Raw genomic sequence first — 19,933 nt, 5'->3', positions numbered from 1 at the left:
CTTCCAAGGTGCCCTTGGGTGGGTGTGAACTGCCAACTTTTTGGTTAGTAGTTCTGCCACCCAGGGACTCTTCAACGCCATTAGGAAGGTACCATTATGCCCATTTCACAGACGAGGATATGAGGCACAAATAGGTCATCCTAAGACCAAGCCAGGACCAAATCAGAAGAAGCTAGGAGACAAGTGAGCAACACAGCAGGAGAAGGAACCTGAGTCCAGGGGGCGCACCAGAGTTATGTCTACCTTCTTGTTGATGTTCCAGGCATCTGGGGTGAAGGGCGGAGGATGGAGTGCAATCTTCAGGGCAGTGGTGCTTTTTAGGAGGTCCTGCTATGCAGCAGTTAAGAGCTTGGCTGCTAATCAAAAGGTCGGCAGTTTGAATCCACCAGCCGCTGCTTGGAAACTCTATGGGGCAGTTCTACTCTGTTCTATAGGGTTGCTATGAGTTGGAATCAACTTGATGGCAATGGGTTTGGTTTTTGGTTTTGCTAGACAAAGCGAAGGCCGCTGGGAGCAGGATCCGGCCCCAGGGAAAGTAGATGAGATTGTTTGCTTGGCTCCATGACCTTTCAGGAAGGACTCAGGAAGGCTTTGGTTCCTATTATGGATTGAATTGTGTCCTGTCCTCCCTTCTCCCAAATATGTGCTATAATCCTAACCCTTAGATCTATGGCTGTAATGTAATGTAATCATCTTCCATAGTAAAATCTAGAAGCTTGTTCTTCATCTCTGTCTTAGTCATCTAGTGCTGCTACAACAGAAATACCACAAGTCATGGCTTTAACAGAAATTTATTCTCTCACAGTTTAGGAGGTTAGAAGTCCGAATTCAGGGCACCAGCTCTCTGTGAGGGAGTGCTTTCTCTGTGTGTCAGCTCTGGGGGAAGGTCCTTGTCTGTTTTCAGCTTCTGTTCTTTGGCAATCATGGTAATCTTCGTGTGGTATGGAGCCATATCCTACCATCTCTGCTTGACCTTCCTCTCTTGCTTGCTTAATCTGCTCTTTGGTATTTCAGAAGAGATTGATTTAAGACACACCTTACACCAACACTGCCTCATTAACATAACAAAGAAAACCCCTTCCCAATGGGATTATAATCACAAGCATGTTGTTGTTGTCAGATGCTCTCGAGTTCTTTCTAACTCACGGTGTACAACAGAAGGAAACACTGCCTGGTCCTGTGCCATCCTCACGGTTGTTGTTACGCTTGAGCCCGCTGTTGCAGCCACTGTGTCAATCCATCTCACTGAGGGCCTTCCTCTTTTTTGCTGACCCTCTACTTCACCAAGCATGATGTCCTTCTCCAGGGACCGGTCCTTCCTGATAACATGTCCGAAGTACGTGAGAGAAAGTCTGGCCATTCTTGCTTCTGAGGAGCACTCTGGCTGTACTTCTTCCAAGACAGATTTATTTGTTCTTCTGACACTCCATAGTATATTTAGTATTTTGGCTGACACCACAATTCAAATGCACCAATTCTTCAGTCTTCCTTATTCATTGTCCAGCTTTTGCATGCATATGAGGTGATTGAAAATACCATGGCTTGGGTCAGGCGCGTCTTAGTCCTAAAAGTGACATCTTTGAGACAAATATAGGGGTTAGGATTTATAACACATATTTTGGGCAGGTGGGGACATAATTCAATCCTTAACATCTCTTTTATTCCGTAGCTGCTGGACAACTCCTTCAGACACCCAGTTTGTTTTTCTTTGGTTACAAGGAACTGGCTTTTCACTCCGTAAAATGTTTGAATGTGAAGACAACCCCTGAATGAAAGATTGATGTGATTAAAGTATAACAATACAAAAAGATGTGTGTGTTGTGGGGGGTGTATGTGTGCTGTGTGTGTGCACATGCATGTGTGTGGGGGGTGTGTATGTGTGTGGTACGTGTGGTGTATGTGTGTGGGGGTGTGTGTAGTGTGTGTGTGTATTGTGTGTGTGGGGGTGTGTATGTGTGTGGTGTATGTGTGTGTGTGTGTGGTGTGTGTGGTGTATGTGTGTGTGGTGTGTGGGTGTGGTGTGTGGGTTTGGTGTGTGGGTGTGGTGTGTATGTGTGTGTGTGTGTGTGTGTGTGTGTAGGGGGGTGGACATGGTATCAGGAGGGACCAGTCTCTGGAGAAGGACTTCATGCTTGGGGGATAGGTAACCAGCCTGCTGAAGAGGGTCTGGCGGCACCAACAGCAGGTACTACACCATTTGTGGGGTCAGCTGTGGGGCTGCGTACGGGGCCCCTGGGGGTGTGCTGCTTCTCCGTGAAGGGGCTGCAGATACTATGGCACCTATGAAGCACCTGTATTCCTCCTAATGGGGTCAGGCAGATTTGTGTGGCTGGCAGCTCATGTCTTGAAAGTCAGCATCTGCACCAAGTGACTTGTGTAGTGACATGTGCGAACCTCCCACCGGGGTGGCCTGCTGGCACAGGACTTCCGGGACCCCACGGTGTGGAAATGGCGGGGCGTCTGCAGCTTGCAGATATACAAAGCCCATGTGTGGCCTGAGCTGCTGGGCCTCGGCTGGCCCTGGGGCTTCCTCCAGCTACCGCGCTCAGTCAGCACTCCCTCATCCAAATCTGGTCTGGTCATTTCTCCTCCTGGGCTTTGTGCCCATCCAAACACGCCCTCAGCGGGACCCCACAGGCTCCTTTCATTCTTCTCTGGGGCTCAGAAAATGCAAATATACAACTCACCGCATTTGGACAAGCCCAGGACTGACCCTTGCAGTGGGCCCTCAAGCCTTGGCAGGCCTGTCTTCCAGATGCCTCCACAGGAGTCCTGGGCTGTGTGTGTGTGTGTGTGTGTGTACGTGTGGTTACAGGGATGGGGAACTCAGATAATGGAAATCAAACCAAAACCCATTGCCATCGATTCCGATTCATTGCAACCCCATAGGACACAGTAGAACTGCCCCATAGGGTTCCCAAGGAGTGGCTGATGGATTTGAACTGCCAACCTTTTCGTTAGCAGAGGAGCTCTTAACCATTGTGCCACCGGGCTCCAGATAAGGGAAAACTGGTATAAAATTCAACAAGAGCTTCGGCAACTGAGGTCCATGTGGGAACAGCTCCTTTGTGAACTGGTGAAGTGAAACCTTTAGCCGCCAAGTCCTCTTCAGCCCTGAGAAGGCAGGCTTCAGACTGGCAGTACTTCTGCCCACGGAGCTGGAGGAGACAACAGAAGGCTACTCTGGGAGTTGGGGTGAGATCAAAATGCTGCCTGCTGAGCTCAGGGAATGAAAGCCCAAGGATATTTTTGATTAGAACAAGGGCCTCATGAAGGTGTGAGACAATGGAGCTATCTGCTCTGTGATGGCCAAGGCCATTTGTCAACTTGGCTGGGCCATGATCCTCAGTCGTTTGGCAGTTATGATGTAGTTTGGCAGTTGTAAAATGATGTAATCACTTCCATGATGAGATCTGATATAATGTGATCACTGCCGTGATGGAATCTGCTGGGAGCAGCCAATCAGTTGAAAAGGAGTTTCCTTGGGGGTGTGGCCTTTCTCCGATATAGGTGGACTTTCTGGCATGGCGCATGGGCTTTTGCTCACTCTGGATCCTGCAGCTGGCTCCTGTTCGTCTGACCTCTTGTTCTTGAGACTTGAGCTAGCAGCTTACATGCTGTCTTACCTGCAGATCTTGGGATTCATTGGCCTCCACCGCCTGTGAACCAGAGGCCTCCACCGCCTGTGAACCAGAGGCCTCCTATCTGACCTTCTCATCTTAGATTCATCAGTGCCTGCAGCTACATGAGTTAGGAGAAGCCTCCAGCCTGACCCACGGACTTGGGACTTTCCAGCCTCTACAACTACATGAGCCATTTCCTTTACATAAATCTCTTTATATATTTGAAACCCTGGTGGCACAGTGATTAAAACCTACGGCTGCTAACTAAAAGGTAGGCAGTTCGAATCCACCAGCTGCTTCTTGGAAACCCTATGGGACAGTTCTACTCTGTCCTAGGAGGTTGCTACGAGTCTGAATTTACTTGACCGCAATGGGTTTGGTTTTGGTTTTTATATATATTTATAGGCTGCACTGATTTTATTTCTCTAGAGAATCCAGCCTAAGACACACCCCTTCATTCTTTGGCATGATCTAGAATTGATTTATCCATAATGACAGTTTTAAAATATGTCATCCCCTGCATTGTATGGAAGGATGGGGGCTCTACCCAAGTCACCCCAACCTGTCCATACTGCACCCCCTCCTGACCATTCCGCCCCCTCCCTCCCCCTCCCCCTTACACTGACCAGTGGTAAAGGCAGGGGGCGGGGACAGGGTGTCACCTCTGACACGCCTTCATTCTCCCCATCCCTCCATTGAATGGGAACCTCAGGATTTCTCACCAACTCTGCCAGTGGCCGCCATTTTGTGTGTGTGCTTCACTGCTGCTAAAATACCACAGACAGCTCACCAGTTCGGGCAGCTGGGCCAATTGAAGAGCAAGGGCTCCTCAGTCCACACCCATCCAGCTCTGCTTCGTGCAAATGGGCTCTTCACCCTCACGACCAGTGGACCTGAGAGAGATACGACTCCTCTGGTGTCTGTCACTTCACAGGACCCTGAGAGAAGAGCTGTGGTTTCCTGATTGTGGCACACCTGGTTGGCTCCAGCACTCTCTTGAAGTGGGGGCCCAAATCTTAGCCTGTCAGCCTTCTGCTTCCTCATCCACGATGTGGAGTCCTCGTTTGCCTGCTTGCGAGATTGATGTGATGACTAAAGAAGGCAGGGAGGACTCGTTGGTAGTCGGCATGTGAGATAGAAGTAGCGTGATCATCTGTATTCTCTCAGCCCCAAACCAGCTACCAATGAGTCAAATCCACCTCAGAGTGACCCCGTGTGTGTCAGAGTAGAACTGTGCCCCATAAGGTTCTCAACAGCTGATTATTTGGAAGTAGTTTACTAGGCCTTTCTTCCGAGGCACTTCTGGGTGGACTTGAAGCTCCAACTTTTCAGTTGGCACCCGAGTGTGTAAACTCTTTGCACCACCCAGGGACTCCTCTCTCAGCCCCACTGGGGCAAAAAAGAAGATTCCTTTCTTTACTCTGTGGCTAGAAACCCCCTGTCCACCAGGGGGTGTCTTCCAAAGGAACCCCTCCTGAGTTCTCCCATCAGAGGGCTCGTTCTCCTTAACTCCTATTTTTTCCACTTCCTCACCAGCTCCCTCCCATCAATATGGAACAACCCCTAATGGACCACAACTACCACACCTTCCACTAGACTGAGTCCAGCACATCTAGATGGTGCCTAGCTACCACCAACAACTGCTCGGACAGGAATCACAATAGAGGGTCCCAGAGAGAGCTGGAGAAAATTGTAAAACAAAGTTCTAACTCACAAAAAAAGACCAGACTTACTGGTCTGACAGAGACTGGAGAAACCCCAAGAGAATGGCCCTTGGACACCCTTTTAACTCAGAACCTCACTCCTGAGGTTCACCCTGCAGCCAAATATTAAGACAGGCCCATAAAACAAACATTAATACACATAGCTCAAGGATGTATATGAGAATAAATGGGCACACTAGCCCAGGGGCAAAGATGAGAAGGCAGGAGGGGACAGGAACCCAAGGTCAAGAAGTAGAGAGTGTTGACATGTCATGGTGTTGGCAACCAATGCCACAAAACAAAATGTGTATTTTTTTAAATGAGAAACTAATTTGCTCTGTAAATCTTCATCTAAAGCACAATTAAAAAAAAATAGAACAACCTATTTCTTGCAACTATTTGAGAGCTAACTCCACTTGATCCTTGCCCATGGGAATGCTGGGTAATCTGGCTAATTGCTTTTATCACCAGAAGGTCTGCAGTTTTGAACTCTAAATCAGGAGCTGGCAATTTTTTTTTTTTTTTTTCTGTAATGGACCAGAGAGTAAATATTTTAGGCTTCGTTTTCAGGTTTAGACCATATTTTATTTAAAATAGCAGCTGGCAGGCCAGATCCAGCCTGTTTTTGCACAGTTCTAGAGCTAAAAATGGTTTTTACATTTTAAAATTGTCAGTTAAAAAAAAAAGAAGAAGAATGCATTGTGACGTGTGAAAATTAAATGAAATTCAAATTTCAGTGTCCATAGATAAAGTTTTACTGGCACGAAGCCCTTCCTATTTGTTTACATATCGTCTATGGCTGCTTTACTGCCCAAGAGCAGAACTGAATAGCTGTGAAAGAGATCATATGGCCCACAAAGCCTAAAATATCTACCACCTGACCCTTTACAGAAAATGTTTGCTGACTTGGCTCTAAACAATTAATATTAGTGATTAAAACTCATCAACCTTGAACATGTAGTATATGAACTCATATTTGCTGTCCAGAGTATCAATATAATTCCCATATGGATACAGAGAGCTTCCATTTTCTCATGTGTAAAATGGGTATAACAGAACTACTTCATGATGAGGTTGTGAGGAATAAATGGCTTCATATAGGAAAACCAGCTAGAACAGTGCCTGGCATTATGAGTGTTCAATAAATGTGAACTCCAATTATGTTAGTGCACAGACATGGATTTAAATAAATACAGAAAACAAAGACTTCTTCCCTCCTAATTTATTTTGAAATGTCTGTTTTAATATCTTTCTGGCTTTGCCAGTCTTGGATGACATGACAAATTCTCCTTCATAGAAGGTACACGTGAAGCAGAACTGGAGGGGTATTCTGGATCCTTCCCTCTTCAGAAAGTGTGATCGCATCGAGATGCATCTGGTTTTCAGTAGAACTGGCTCATGTTTCTCGGGAGCGAGCTGTCCAAACCACTGTTCATCCATATTTCCTGAATGATTTGCTCTCTGCGCTCAATCCTTTCTGCTAGCTCTGCAGCCTCTATGGAACTGTAGATGGGATAGGAAGTCCTACAAAACCCTGACAGTTCTCCTGGAAAATCAGAGTCTGAGGAGCTCTCCTCCTCGTCTTTGTCCTCTCTGTCCTCCTCAGCCTTGTCACTCCCTGGCACCAGATGCTCCCTCCCCAGCTGCAGCTCCTGGAAGTCCTTGGTGCAGGACACTCTGATGACCAAGGCACACATCGTGAGCGCCAGGCCGATGCAGACACTGGACATGAACAGCAGGGCGGCTCTCTCGGGGTGGGCTGCAGGAGGAAGAGAACATGTCAGGAGCTGAGAGGGGCTGTCAACTTCTCCAGCCCAAAGTCCCTTACACACTGATGGCTGCCCAGGCAGGAAGGCCAGTTCTGGATAGGATAATGAGACCACCCATACCTTACTGATTAGATACTGCCTTTGATTTTAAAAAGAGCTTTTGAGGATATACAGCCAAAAAACCAAAAAGAGAAAACCAAACTCATTGCCATCAAGTTGATTCTAACTCACAGCGACCCCACAGGAGAGAGTGGAACCGCCCTATAGGGTTTCCGAGGAGCAGCTGGTGGATTCCAGCTGTCGACCTTTTGGTTAGTAGCCAGGCACTTAACCAGCGTGCCACCAGGGCTCCTGTAAATGGCTAGATATTAGATATTTTAGGGTTTATAGGCTATATGGTCCCCATTGCAACTACCCAACTATGTTGCTGGAGTGCAAAAGCGGTCACAGGTAACCCCTACTTTGTTCCAATAAAACTTTATTCACAAAAACAGGAGTGAGCTGGCTTTGGCCCATGGGCTGCAGTTTGCCGGTCTCTGAGGCAGATGCCCAAGCTGAGGGCCAGAGAGAGCGCCACCGCCCAAGACCAGCTGACCTCATTAGGCGGAGCCAGGACTGGAACCCAGCCCCTCAAGGGTATAAAGTTGGTACGACGGCATCTGCTCAGCACTTCTCAACACCATGGATCCTCTGGGCACCGTTCATTTCACTACAGGTGAAAAAACGAGGACTGTCCTCCCCAGAGTCCAGATGGAGTTTAAAACTTGAGAGTTTTTGAGTTTCACGTACCGCCAAGTGTCCCAACCTCTATGACCTGATGGGAGAGATCTAACTGGGACAACTTATCTTCTTGAAACTCAAAACCTCCCCATTCCACTTCCTTCCCTTGCAGCTCAAGCCGTCTATGCAGTCACTGGACTCAAATATGTTTCTTTGTTGGAACTGTCACTACTAGTAAAATCTCATTGCTCTCTGTGAGAGAGAGAAGTCTTAAGTCAGAATTTATTTTGGCTGGCAGAAGTGAGGAGGCGGGAAGAGGCAAAACCAAACCAAACCAGTTGCCACTGAGTCGATTCCAACTCATAGCGACCCTATAGGACAGGGTAGAACTGCCTCATAGGGTTTCCAAGGCTGTAAATCTTTACAGAAGCAGACTGCCATCTTTCCCACGTGGAACAGCAGTGGGTTCAAACCTCAGAGTTTCTGGTTAGCTTCTGGTGGGGGTTGACAGATAATTATGAGTGTTGTTTGTAGTGCTATTAATAACATTTAATTTTTCCTAAGAAACCCACTGCTGTTGAGTCTATTCTGACTCATAGGGACTCCATAGGGTTTCCAAGGCTGTAAATCTCTATGGAAGACTACCTCATCTTTCTCCCGTGGAGCCACTGCTGGTTTCGCACTGCTGGCCTTTTGGTTTGCAGTCCGTCACTTCAACCACTGTGCTACCAGGGCTCCTATGTATATTTTCTCCTAAGAGCCCACGTATTTGAAAGATTTGGTCAAATAGAGACATGCGTCCTTTGTGAGGAGTCCTTGAGTGGCATGAACGGTAACGTGCTCTGCTGCTAACCGAAAGGCCAGGGGTTCTAATCCACCCTGGAGCGTCTCAGAAAAAAGACCTGGCTATCTATGTCTGAGAAACCAGCCATTTACTCTGACACACATGGGGTAGCCATGAGTCAGAGTTAGTTTATCCTTTCTGAAAGAAGGAAGGGCTCTTTTCATTTCTGGGAGTGGTAATAGGGTGGGTATTTGGAGACACCAGTACTTGGTGGCACAGTGGTTAAAGTGCTCAGTTGTAACCGAAAGGTCAGTGGTTTGAACCCACCCAGTGGTTCCACGGGAGAAAAGACCTGGTGATCTGCTCTCGTAAAGATTACAGCCTAGGAAACACTATTAGGCAGTTCTATTCTGAAATTGGCTCGACTGCACATAACAACAACCATACTTGGGACAAAATAATTAAACAACAACCACAATGGGATGCTTAGACCTGAGGCTCTGATCTAATGGGGGAAAATCCCCCCCCGACCCTGCAGAGGAGACTGAAGCATCTGCTGGGAGGGGACTCATCTCTTCCGGCTTTCCTCTCACCTTCTTTCCCTTCGAATCATCCTTCTCCCCTGTCCTGCTCTCCTCCACCCTCATCTCCCAGCTGCTATTCTCTCCAATCCCTCAGATCCTCTGGGCTCTCCCTTATGGGTTTTCAATGCAGCTAAAATTCAACGCTTACTTCTTAGAAGACATAACTCTTAACCCTCTTCCCACTGGCCGTGTAGCCAGCACTTCTTACAGCACCTGTAGAGAATATTGTGGATGGGGGAACAGAATTCCACGTGTTTAACCTTTTCCAAACCAAACAAACCCACAGCTGTTGAGTTGTTACTGACTCCTAGTGACTGTGTAGGACAGAGTAGAACTGCCCTCCAGGGCTCCTTTTCCAGACTCCTACTACTGGCTGCAGGTCAGTTCCAGGCAGAAAGAACTGAATCCTGGTCAAGATTCTGAGGAGCAGTTATCTTCGGCAGCCCCTCCTGTCCTCTCCTCTCCCAATGGGTCATCATTCTCAGGGGTGGTGTAGGGTCCTTGGGCATACGACCTGGCTCTGGCATTGAAACATAGGTAATATGGACAAGTTGCCAGACCACCTTTTTCTTTTTTTTTAAGGACTCCAGGTGAATTAAATTAATCAGTCATAATCCATAAGATGTCCTTGGGTGACACAAACAGCTGGCACTCAGCTGCTAACCTAAAGGTTAGTGGTTCAAACCGACCCAACGATACCGTGGAAGAAAAGGCCTGGAGATCTGCTTCCGTAAGATTACACCAAGAAAACCGTATGGAGCAGTTCACTCTGTAACACCTGGGGTTGCCCGGAGTTGGAACCCTCTCGATGGTGACTGACAACATCGTAATCATTAAGACATGACACATGCCCTACGGCGGTCTACACATGGCCCTCTTTTATGTTTACTGATTTAATTAGTTACTTTTGATAATGTAATAAGCACCTGTGACCCCACCACCTCACATGGAAATTAGGGCCTGGATAATGACCTGCATCTAACCTATGATTCCCATCCCTCCCCTGATCAAGGCGAGGGCCACCTGAATTCCATGTTCATTCTTGCACTGCTTTCCTTTTAATACAGTTTACTGCATCTCCATATGCCTAGAAACTTTATTAAAAGGTTCTAATGTTACAGATATGGAGCCCTGGTGGCACAATGGTTAAGTGCTAGGCTGCTGACCAAAAGGTTGGCAGTTCAAACCTACCCAGTGGCTCTGAGTTCTGGAGAAATGCCAGGTGACCTACTCCCATAAAGATTACAGCCTAGAAGACCCTATGGGACAATTCTACTCTGTCCCATGGAGTCACTATGAGTTGGAATCGACTCGATGGTACCCAATAATAACAACAATGTTACAGATGGTGTTTGGAGCTTCCATTTTTTTTGGTCTTAATACACTATTTCAAATCTCCATCTACATTGAATAGATGCATCCATCCACTGCGGTTCATTCATTTTGGGTGCTGTATAATATCCCACTGGTTTGACGATGCCACTGTGTATTCACTTAGTCTCCTACTGATGGGCATTTCCATTGTTGCCAGATTTCTGCTGTTGTGACACTGTAGCCACAAATATTCTCGTAAATGCCCTGGTGTACATGAGCAAACACCTTTCTTGGGTACTGACCCAGGAGGGTATTGGATGAGTTTTAGGGTACGTGAATTTCAATTCAGGAAATAACGCTGAAATTTTCCAATGAATCCTTATCTTCTCTAGCACTTGGTACCGACAGGCTTTTAAATCTTCTGATCAAATGGGCATACATTTGTATCTTACTGTGGTCTTGGTTTGCTTTTCCTTGATCACAAATTACTTGTCTTCGCTTGTTTATGCATTTCTTCTGCTCAGAAGCTGGTTTTTGTCACCCATTTTCTCAATAGGGCTATTTGTGCTTTTCCTCTTATATATAAAAAAATACTAATCCTTTGAGAGTGTATGTCTGTTGCCATCGAGTTGATTCCGACCCAGAGCCACTCTATAGGATGGAGCTGAACTGCCCCAAAGTGTTTCCAGGGAGCGGCTGGTGGATTTGAACTTGGTTAGCAGCCGAGCTCTTTAACCACTACACCACCAGGGCTCCATATATATTACGAACATCATCTCCTGGTGGGAGCTCGTATTTTCACTTTCACTAATGTGTCTTTGGACGCGGATTACTGATCTGAAAACCAGGGATGACAACACTGCTCTTCCTCATCCTTTCCGCCTCCTAACTGCCCTCCTGCCTCCTCTCTTCCCCTTTCCATCTATCCATCTTTCCCACTGTGGCCACTGCAATCCTTTTATGCCTCTTTCTGCCTTTAGCCTATGAGGCTCTTAAGAACGGGGTAATGTTTTTGTTGTCGTTGTTGCCGTGGAGTCAATTCTGACTCAAGGCGACCCCACGTGTGCAGAGTAGAACTGCTCCATAGGGTTTTCAAGGCTGTGACCTTTTGGAAGCAGATCACAGGGCCTGTCTTTGGAGGCGCCCCGGGTGGGTTTGAACCACCAACCTTTCAGCCAGTAGTTGAGTGCTTAACCATTTGCGCCACCCAAAAAAAAAAAAAAAAAACCCAAATCCATTGCCATCAAGTTGATTCGGACTCATAGCAACCCTATACAACAGAGTAGAACTGCCCCACAGGGTTTCCAAGGAGCAGCTGGTGGATTTGAACTTCCAACCTTTTGGTTAGCAGCCAAGCTCTTAACCACCAGTAACCCCTTATTGTGATCTTTTTAAATAACACACAGTGGATACATCACTGCCCTGCTCAACATCTGTAAACGGCTCCCCTCCTCCCATAAGGCGACCATCAGACCCTGACCACTCTAGGAAGCTGGCTATGGCCCAGCCCTGCCATCTTTCCAGCTTCATCTCCACTCAGCCTTCCCTTCACTCCCTACTCTCCAGCTACACTGGCCTCCAGCTGCCCTGGTGCCTTTGCACATTTTGCTCCTTTCTGGAATGCTCTTTATTCTCTTTTCGCTCCTCATGGAGCCCTCGTGCCTAACGCCCTTCACCCCCCAGTCTAGGCCACAGCCCACTACCATTTAGTCTCAGAGGATCTCGAATGTCTCCTTCATAGCATAACTGACCATTGTCATTAAATTGCTGAGTGTGTTTAACCCTTTCTCTCCCCATAGAATGCAAGCTCTGGGAGGGCGGGGGCTGGGTTTGTCCTTTTCTTTGTGACTCTCCAGTGCCCAGCACACAGATAATCACTGAGTTCCTGAAAGGAGGGGGTGTTGGATCTAAGGCACTGGGCTTGGTTCTCTTTCTTCCTCTCTCTTCTCCCCATTCCTGGAAGATGAGGGTCTGGAGTCTACTGCCAGGGGAGCTTCTCACTCATCAGTCAGACCCCAGGCACCTCTTGGCTCGGTTATGCCTTGAGCTAAGTGATCACTCTCCAGGCTCTGTCTGCGTCAACTCCACTGCCATCCATAGGTCAAACATGGAGAACTTGAGTGGCCCTTGGCAAGGCCATTGGAACAAGACCTCTTTCTCATGTGAACTGGCTGCTGTGAAGTCACAGAGTCACAAGAGGCTGTTAGGATGGAACCTTTGAGGTCAGCTGGCCCAGCCCATTGTCCAAAGCCACCACTTGGTGGGGACGCCCAGCTCAGGCCAAGGCTCTCTCCATGGCACCACGCTTCACACTAAGGGCACTTTGTCTGTTTTCTACTATCAGTTTGACCAACTTAGGCTTTTGCGATCCCTTTTCCTGTTATGGAAACCCTGGTGGCAGAGTGGTTAAGTGCTATGTCTGCTAAGCACGAGGTCGGGAGTTTGAATCTATCTGGCACGCCTTGGAAACTCTATGGGACAGTTCTACTCTGTCCTATAGGGTTGCTATCAGTTTCCTGTTACATATTCTGAAGAAATGAAGGTGTTTTTATCCTTGTGGCTAAACAGAATCTCCACATTTCGTTATGGCTGTTAACGTGCTAAATTTAGCCTTCGTTCATCGCAGGCTAGAGTAAAGGACTTTCACTCGATCAGTTATTTCATTGGGTATGCCCTAGGAAACCTCAGAACGGTGGTCAGTAGCCTTCAAGACCCATTTCAATCCTTAGATCCCAGGTTGGCGGCCAACACAAGCTCTAGTTCAAACTTGTTCATGTCTAAGTAAGACACCGGGAGGCCCAGGTGAGGGTCCCACGTCCTGGGCACTGCTAGTGCTGGGAGGATCTGGGTACAGAGAAGGCCAGAGGGCCCCCCGGGTGTGAGCACAAAGCCTGACAGCACTTAGGGACGTGATAATAATTTAACTTTTTGTCACGGAACCAAAGATTGGAGACCGTGGGAACTCAGGGAATTCAAACCTATGTGACAAGGTGTCACTGATTTCTAATTGTCCTCACTGACAGAGGATCGCGTAGCTCTGACTTGGAATGTGTTTTTATACTTCTGTTTCAGTATGGGTTTGTCTGATATCCTAGGGCTCTTTTCATAGAAAACAATGATGCCTCCCGAACTCAGAAAAAGCAGCAAACCTGCCCCTTCTGCCCTGCCTCCTGTACCCACGGTGCCCAGTTACCCCACACACCCCGAAGTCCACAGCAGGGTCTGCCAGAAGCTGAAAACACACGCTGGTCACAGTCCCAAGGGGTGGGGAGCGGTGACAAGAAATCATGCTTCCAAAGACCAGCCTGCAGGCAGATGTGAGGTAAACACACAAAGCCAGATGTCAGTAAAGCACTAAGAATTTGTTGTTGTAAATTGGCATTAAGTCAGCTCTGACTCATGGCCATCTTACGTAAACAGAACGAAACAGTGCCTGGTCCTGCACCGCCTTCATGGTCGTTGGTATGTGGGAGCCCACTGGTGTGGCCATTGTGTCAGTCCATCTCATCGAGGGTTTCCCTCATTTTCGCTGACCCCTTACTTTACCAAACACGATGTCCTTTTCTAGCGATTGGTCTTTCCTGATGATGTTTCCAAGGTAAGCGAGCCAAAGTCTCAACACCCTCACTTCGAAGCAGCATTCTGGTTGTATTTCTTCTAAGGCTGATTTGTTTGTTCTTTGGGCAGTCCACAGTATAGTCAATATTCTCTGCCAACACCACAGTTCAAACGCATCAATCCTTCTTGTCTTCCTTTTTCGTCGCCCAGCTTTCACATGCATATGAGGCGACTGGAAAGACTGTGGCTTGGGCCAGACATACTTTAGTCATCAAAGTGACATCTTTGTTTTTTAGAGCTTTAAAGACATCTGTAAGAGACATCAAGTTCTGAGGCAAGACTGTATAAATAAGTCACTTCAGGGGGCCAGTTTGCCAGGAGACAGTGGGCCGTGCTGACCCAGCTCCTAACCTGCCTTCCTAAGACACTTCAACACACACACACACACACACACACACACACACACACACACACTCTTATACAAACATTCACACACTTAAAACACACACATATACATACACATATACACACACAAATACATATGCATATACACATGTATGTACATGTACACACTCATACACACATATACACACATTTATACATAAACACATACACACACACATACACACATACATGCTCATACACTCATATACACACATATATAAACACACACACAATCATACACTCATATACAGACATATATACATCAACACATATACATACACACTCACACACGTATACATAAATATATACACACATACACACTCATACACACATATACATAAACACATATACACAAATATACATACACACACACACATAAACACACAATCTTCCTTTCCCATTTCTCTAATTTCAAAGGTTTTCTATCAGCTTTTCAGGCCCCTGATCTAGATTCGATAATGAATGTAAGGAGCAGGTCTGATGACTGAATTAAGGGCAAATTCAAACACCTCTAAAGAGGTGCCTCATCTTAGAAAAACAACATCACAGATCATTTAAACGATGAAAACAGAAAACCGTCATCAGACACCCTCGGGCAGCCCTGCATCTGTCCAGCCAGCTTCTGTGTTCCAATACCCCAGGACAATCGTGGGTCCTCGTCTCTCTCTCCCTCCCACGTACACCTGGCTGCACAGTGTATCAGACCTACTTTCAGCCTGACCTGGGGAAATGTGCTTTCAGATTCAACTCAATTTTCTTAACTTTGACAATTATCAGGGTGAGAATGAAGAGCAAGAGGTGATTGGGAAAGAGAAGGTCCTCAGAGGGAAGCCAGAATCACAGACCTAATGATGGGGGAGCATGCATCTGGGGAGACAGTGGACTGGTAGAGTACCCCAAGACTGACCTCTCTGTCTCCTGCATTGAGATAGCACCTTAAGCCTCTATTCTCCTTCAAGGAGGAAGCCTTGAATAGAATTACTGCTCTGTATTGTATTCATGTACATCTTACAGAAGGCCTCAGAGGCGCTTGCCTCCCTGAACAGAGTCAGGCATTGCCGAAACTTGCTGCTGTATCCTGCCAAAGTGTGGCCTGTCTTAAAGCAAGTCGAGGGGTGGAGAGAAAGACTGTGTGCGCCATCCTGCCACCAACTGAAGATCTGCAGCAGGACCAGGCCGCCTGCGAGCCTGCTGGCTCTGTAATTAAGGAGGGCTGAATTGGATTGATCCTTGTGGGGGAGATTAGCAAGGGAAACCTAGGCAACCAGGAGAAGTAACCCCGATGACTCAGAAAATGACAGCCTGCACAGGGCATGACCTGCTTTGTTGACTAGGCCATCACCCGGCTTATTTTTCTTGCAGTCAGGGGCGGAAGTGAATAAACCTATTCCCTTCCCAAATTTTAGAGCTGGTAAATACATTCCTCAGATTCCTATTTTACAACGGGGAAAATTCCTATAGTTTGACTCCTACATGTTGCTAGCCACTGTTGAGTTGGCTCTGACTCACGGCAACCCCACGCACAACAGAACAAAACACTGCCTGGTCCTGTACCATTCCTGTGGTGGGTTGTGGATTGGAGTATTGTGATCCATGGTGTTTTCACTGGATGATTTGTTGGAAGTAGGTTGCCAGGCCTTTCTTCTTAGTCTGTCTTAATCTGGAGGCTCTGATGAAACTTGTCCAGCATCATAGCAACATCCAAGCCTCCACTGACAGACGGGTGGCGGCTGTGTATGAGGTACATTGGCCAGAAATTGGACCCGGGTTTCCCAAACGGAAGGCAAGAATTCTACCACTAAACCACTAGTTCCTCCTGACTCCTAAATTCTGTGACTTTATCTGTTTACTACCTCCTTATGTGGTTTTCTTGTTGCTAGCTGGTTGGAACTGTACCTAAATCCAGGGCTCTTGGTTAAGCATTTGGCTGCTAAACGAAAGGTCAGCAATTTGAATCTATCAGCCACTCCTAGGAAGCCCTATGGGGCAGTTCTACTGTGTCCCGTAGGGTCACTATGAGTTGGAATTGACTCAATGGCAATGGGTTTTTTTTTTTTTTCTTTGTGGTTCTTAAAAGACTTCAATTGCCATGTCAAACTTAAAGTCATTTTTCTCTATTCTCTGAGCTTGCATGTTGTCATGAAACAGTGCATTGGTTAATTAGACTTCAGTAAATCCATTTTTTTTTTAAATCCATTAGCATTCTAGGAAGCTTCGATTCGTCCACCTACCTCTAATGTAAGCAAATGCTGCCAGGGAGTTGCTAACAATGACCCCGTCTTTCCTCAGAACGCTGGATTCACTTGGGTGAAAGTTTATACCTGTTTCGTAAAAATGAAAGACCAATTAGTCACAGCTGTTCACAGTTACACCTGCCCGTCTAGCTCCATGGCTGCCGTAATAAATAAAAAGTGACAGATATCAAACAAGTGGGGCTCGGACGAAATTGCAGAAAACAAAGCCAGGAAGAATATTCAGTAAGTAGTCCCTGAGAATATTAAGTGATGAAACAGGTTTAGATATTCTAAAAAAGAGCTGGTTACAATTTCAGGTGTGGGTTGTTAGCTGCCACTCATCCACCCCACAGCAGAAGGGAACAAATGGATTTTCCCATCCTAAGGCAACGGTATCCACAGCTTCGTCATGCCCCCAGGAGGCTCAATACCATCTTTCACTTTAACCCTGGAGCTTGTGTCTGCACTGTCGACCACAAATAAGACAAACACTGAATTATGGACAGAGGTGGTATTAGTTTACTCTTGTGGAAATGATAGAAAAATGAGGGCAGCTCTGGTTTCAGACGAGGGGAGTATCTGGTTACCGGGAGCTTTCTGAGCTCATGATAGGGCAGCCTTAGGGAGCCAGGGCTTCCTGGCAGTGTCAGACAGGACAGCTTGCCTGCGAGGAAGAATGGCATAGAGCCCTCGGGCCCCCACTCCAGGGAGGACCAGGATATTGTCAGGGTCGGGGGTGGGAGTCCTCTTAGAAAGAGAAGTGGGACTAAGAGATGCAGAGAGAGCTAGGATGGTGAACTAGAAGAACATATAAGAACACTGCCGAACATCTCTCTAGACTGTGAGAGTGGGGGTTTATATTTCTGTCTGCTTTCCTGTGTTTTCCACATCAATCACACTTTATTTTTATACTTAGGGGGAAAAGACATAATAACTAGAATAAAAGTAACACAAAATAAAACTCTCATCACGTAAAACTCAATATCTTAGATGTTCTACTGGGTCTTTGCAATTTCTTTCAGGAACCCCATGGGTATGAATTCCATTCTAGATGTGCTGCTGCTGCTGGTTGCCATTGAGTCGATTCCAACTCACAGTGACCCTATAGGACAGAGTAGAACTGTCCCCATAGGGTTTCCAAGGAGCAGTTGGTGGCTTTGAACTGCCAACCGTTTTTGGTTAGCAGCTGAGCACTTAACTACTATGCCACCAGGGCTCCCTAGATGTGATAAGAAAATCAGAATGTTCATACCCCTTTTAAAGAAAGTTGTGCCAAAGCCCAAGGAAGAAGGTGGCCCATGTATACAGGCTTGCAGGTCCACCTTGGGCCAGGACCATCCAGGCTCTCAGTGGGGACACCTTTGCCAACAAGCTTATCGTATGGTCCAGGAATCCCAAATCTACTTCTGAGCGCATCTCTTTTTCAAAGTGGTGTTTCTTTTAGGAAGTGAGAGGGGATGGAAGGGAGGTTTCTTCTTGTGATTTAAAATGAAACAAAACAAGATCTTGGCCACCATTCCACAGCATCCTCATCACCCAGGAGTAGTAGCTCAAACACACTCCCGACATTCCTGTTCTTTCTAACCAAGTTGTGCACAACTATGGTCATGTTTTACCTTTACTTAAAGACAAATGCTGGAAGCAAGCCATAAAAATTACCATATTCCCCATTTTTCTTCTTCAAAGAAGGTTCTAGATTAGCAACAGCTGGATCAATTGCTGCGAGGATGTTCTTGGGAACTAAAAACCAAGAAGAAAATATTTTAAATAGTTTGTACATTTAGAATATTTATACACCAATGCTTTTTTAAAAATGCAACGTAGATAAGATTTAAAAAATCACTGTTCAAATCAGTACCTATCAGATACACTGAAACACACACACACATCAGTGGTAACTATGTGACCAATAAATGTTCCAGAAAAGTGAAATTTTCAGCCCATTTTGCAGTATTAAAAAAAAATAACAACATGGAAAGTGGATAAACTGTGACACACCCTTCCGATAGAACACTATAAAGCAATAAAAAGTAACAAAGCACTGGTATCTGCTACAACATGGATGAACCTCAAAAACGTTCAGGGAAAGAAGCTAGCCACAAAAGATACTGTGTCATCCCATTTATAGGAAATGTCCAAAAAATCTATGGAGACAGAAAGTAGATTACTGGCTGCCAGGGTCTGGCAGTGGGACTAGAGAGTGACTGAGAATGGGCACGGGGGATCTTTCTGGGGTCATGGAAATTTTTTAAAATTGGAGGATGGTGATGGTCACACAGCTCTGTAAATGTACGAAACATCATTGAACTGCATTTACTTAAAAAGAGTGTATTTTTTTGTTGTTGTTCTGCTTTAGGTGAAAGTTTACAGCTCAATTTCTCATACAAAAATTTATACACATATTGTTATGTGACATTAGTTGCAATCCCTATAATGTGACAGCACGCTCCCTCTTTCCACCCTGGGTTTCTTGTGTTCATTCAACCGGTTCCTGTCCCTTTCTGCCTTCTCATCCTGCCTCCAGACTGGACCTGCCCATTTGGTCTCGTGTATCTGCTTGACTAAGAAGCACACGCTTCACGAGTATTATTTTATGTTTTATAGTCCAGTCTAATCTTTGTCTGAAGAGTGGGCTTCGGGAATGGTTTTAGAGTTTGGGTTAAAAGAGTGTCCAGGGGCCATGGCTTCAGGGGTCCCTCTGGTTTCAGCCAGACCGTTAAGTCTGGTCTTTTTACGTGAATTTTAGCTCTGCTCTGCACTTTTCTCCCTCTCTGTCAGGGACTCTCTGCGGTGTTCCCTGTCAGGACGGTCATTGATGGTAGCCGGGTACCATCTAGTTCCTCTGGTGTCAGGCTGATAGAGTCTCTGGTTTATGTGGCCCTTTTGTCTCTCAGGCTAATATTTTCCTTGGGTCTTTGGTGTTCATTCTTCTTTGCTCCAAGTGGGTTGGGACCAATTGATGCATCTTAGATGGCCACTGGCAAGCTTTTAAGACCCCAGATGCACTCACCAAAGTGGGATGTAGAACATTTTCTTAATAAACTTGCTATGCCAATTGACCTAGCTATCCCCCAAAACCATGGTCCCCAGGCCCCAGCCCCATCTACTCTGTCTCTCCAAGTGTTTGGTTGTGTTCAGGCAACTTCCTAGCTTTTGCTATGGTCTGGTTGTGCTGACTTCTCCTGTATTGTGTGTTGTCC

General features: G+C 46.4%; 1 protein-coding gene across 2 annotated transcripts in view; it reads right to left on the bottom strand.

Moving 5' to 3' along the window:
- Nucleotides 1-6,068: 6,068 nt before the first annotated feature.
- Nucleotides 6,069-19,933, bottom strand: part of EVA1C (eva-1 homolog C) — a 100,034-nt gene continuing 86,169 nt past the window's right edge. For both annotated transcript variants that reach the window (XM_003410306.4, XM_064273185.1), the window contains 3 exons: nt 18,393-18,473; nt 16,731-16,820; nt 6,069-7,085 (listed from right to left, as the gene is read on the bottom strand). In XM_003410306.4, the coding sequence (XP_003410354.2) occupies nt 6,709-7,085; nt 16,731-16,820; nt 18,393-18,473 (548 nt within the window). In that variant the 3' untranslated portion in view covers nt 6,069-6,708. The remainder of the gene's footprint in view (nt 7,086-16,730; nt 16,821-18,392; nt 18,474-19,933) is intronic.

This window comes from Loxodonta africana, chromosome 20, assembly GCF_030014295.1.
Source record: "Loxodonta africana isolate mLoxAfr1 chromosome 20, mLoxAfr1.hap2, whole genome shotgun sequence".
Lineage (NCBI taxonomy): Eukaryota > Metazoa > Chordata > Mammalia > Proboscidea > Elephantidae > Loxodonta > Loxodonta africana.
Note: the sequence above shows the minus strand (reverse complement) of the source record. Positions and strands in the feature narration are given on the sequence as shown.